Here is a 1,450-nt window from a genome sequence, read left to right as displayed (position 1 = left end):
AGAGAGAGAGAGAGAGAGAGAGAGAGAGAGAGAGAGAGAGAGATTCACACGGAGACCGACACAGGGGATATTACATAAAAGAGAGACACATTTCGTAGGTTTAGGGGTGGTACAGAAGGACAGAGATTGGCGGGGGTGTTTTGAGAAGAAAAAAAAGAAGAAAAAAAAAACGATCCCCAGAAGCCAAAGCAAAACAAAATCAAATCAGGAGAAGCAGTGGAATGAGAGGCGAGCAAGGGCCTGAGATTCCCTAGAATATTTATAACCTCCCAGGAGGCCAGCTATTTCGACCCAGCCCAGTGATAACCAGTCAGGTACGTCTGGCTGCATTAGGCCTAAGACATGTCGTGTTCCCATAGAGTGGCTGGCCTGAGATAAGGTCGTTTACAGACGTGGTTTCACCAAGGAGTTTAGAATTTTACTTTTAATCTCCTTGGGTTTCACTGGAATCGTTGAAAATGAATGTCTGGAGGCCTCAGTCTTTTCCTTTTTTCCTTGGGTGGGTGGCGGGTGCTCTCGTGGCAGGCGCTCTTAGTTTAAAGAGATTTTACAATACTAGCGGAATGGCAAATTGTACGAGCTTGTCTGTGATTTCTAGTTTTCTTTGTTCATGTTATCTGTGCCTGACTTGTACATTTTAGAAAATTAAAAAATCCCTTGTGGGTGGTTGGCAGTGGTGCTCTGGTGTGGTTGGCAGCGGTGCTCTGGTGTGGTTGGCTCCTTCTTTCCTGTCAAACATCTGTCGTCCTTATCTCTCATCCTTCTTTTTTGTGTTGGTTACTCTATCGTTCAGCACTTACATAATTATGTAATTGTGTTCCAAGTGCCATGAAACTCTTCCAAAAATATATACTATTTCGTTTGTATTTGAACATTTTTCCCAAATTTGTAAAAAAAATCAGGCCAGTTCTTTTAATCAGGTGTTCAGGGTGTGCAGACATAACTGTATTTACTGTAACATTGTCACCTGTTGCATAGTGTAACTTTATAGGTGATTAGTGGTTGCTCTGGTGCTGTTTGATCCTTCTTTAAGCTTTCCTGTCAAACATCTATCCTCCTAATCTCTCCTTCTTTTTGTGTTTGTTACTCTCTTGTAACACCTGTAATCTTCGGCTCTTACACGACCTTATTGTGTTTCAAAACGCTTACTAAAACAAAAACTGAAAAACAATACCATTTTCCCTTGTTTGTTTTTCTAACCAGATCCTAGACCAGATAGATGAGCAGGGCATCAGGATCTACCCTCTCCCTGACTGTGACTCAGACGAAGACGAGGACTACAAAGAACAATGCCGCCAGCTCAAGGTGAGGGAGTCATAATGATATTGATCCTCCTCCTCCTCCTTCTTCTTGTTCTTCTTCTTCTTCTTCTTGTTCTTGTTCTTTTTGTTGTTGTTGTTGTTGTTGTTGTTGTTGTTGTTGTTGTTGTTGCTCTTCTTCTTCTTCTTCT

General features: G+C 41.8%; 1 protein-coding gene across 1 annotated transcript in view; it reads left to right on the top strand.

The window, feature by feature from the left end:
• The window catches only part of LOC101854762 (septin-2), a gene marked incomplete at its 5' end in the record, with an annotated part of 30,190 nt that overhangs the window by 14,660 nt on the left and 14,080 nt on the right, over nt 1–1,450 (top strand). The window contains 1 exon segment of the mRNA XM_013089516.1: nt 1,211–1,305. Within this exon segment, the coding sequence (XP_012944970.1) occupies nt 1,211–1,305 (95 nt within the window).

This window comes from Aplysia californica, unplaced genomic scaffold (assembly GCF_000002075.1).
Source record: "Aplysia californica isolate F4 #8 unplaced genomic scaffold, AplCal3.0 scaffold00969, whole genome shotgun sequence".
NCBI classification, from domain to species: Eukaryota; Metazoa; Mollusca; class Gastropoda; order Aplysiida; family Aplysiidae; genus Aplysia; species Aplysia californica.
This window is presented reverse-complemented; position numbering and strand designations above follow the sequence as displayed.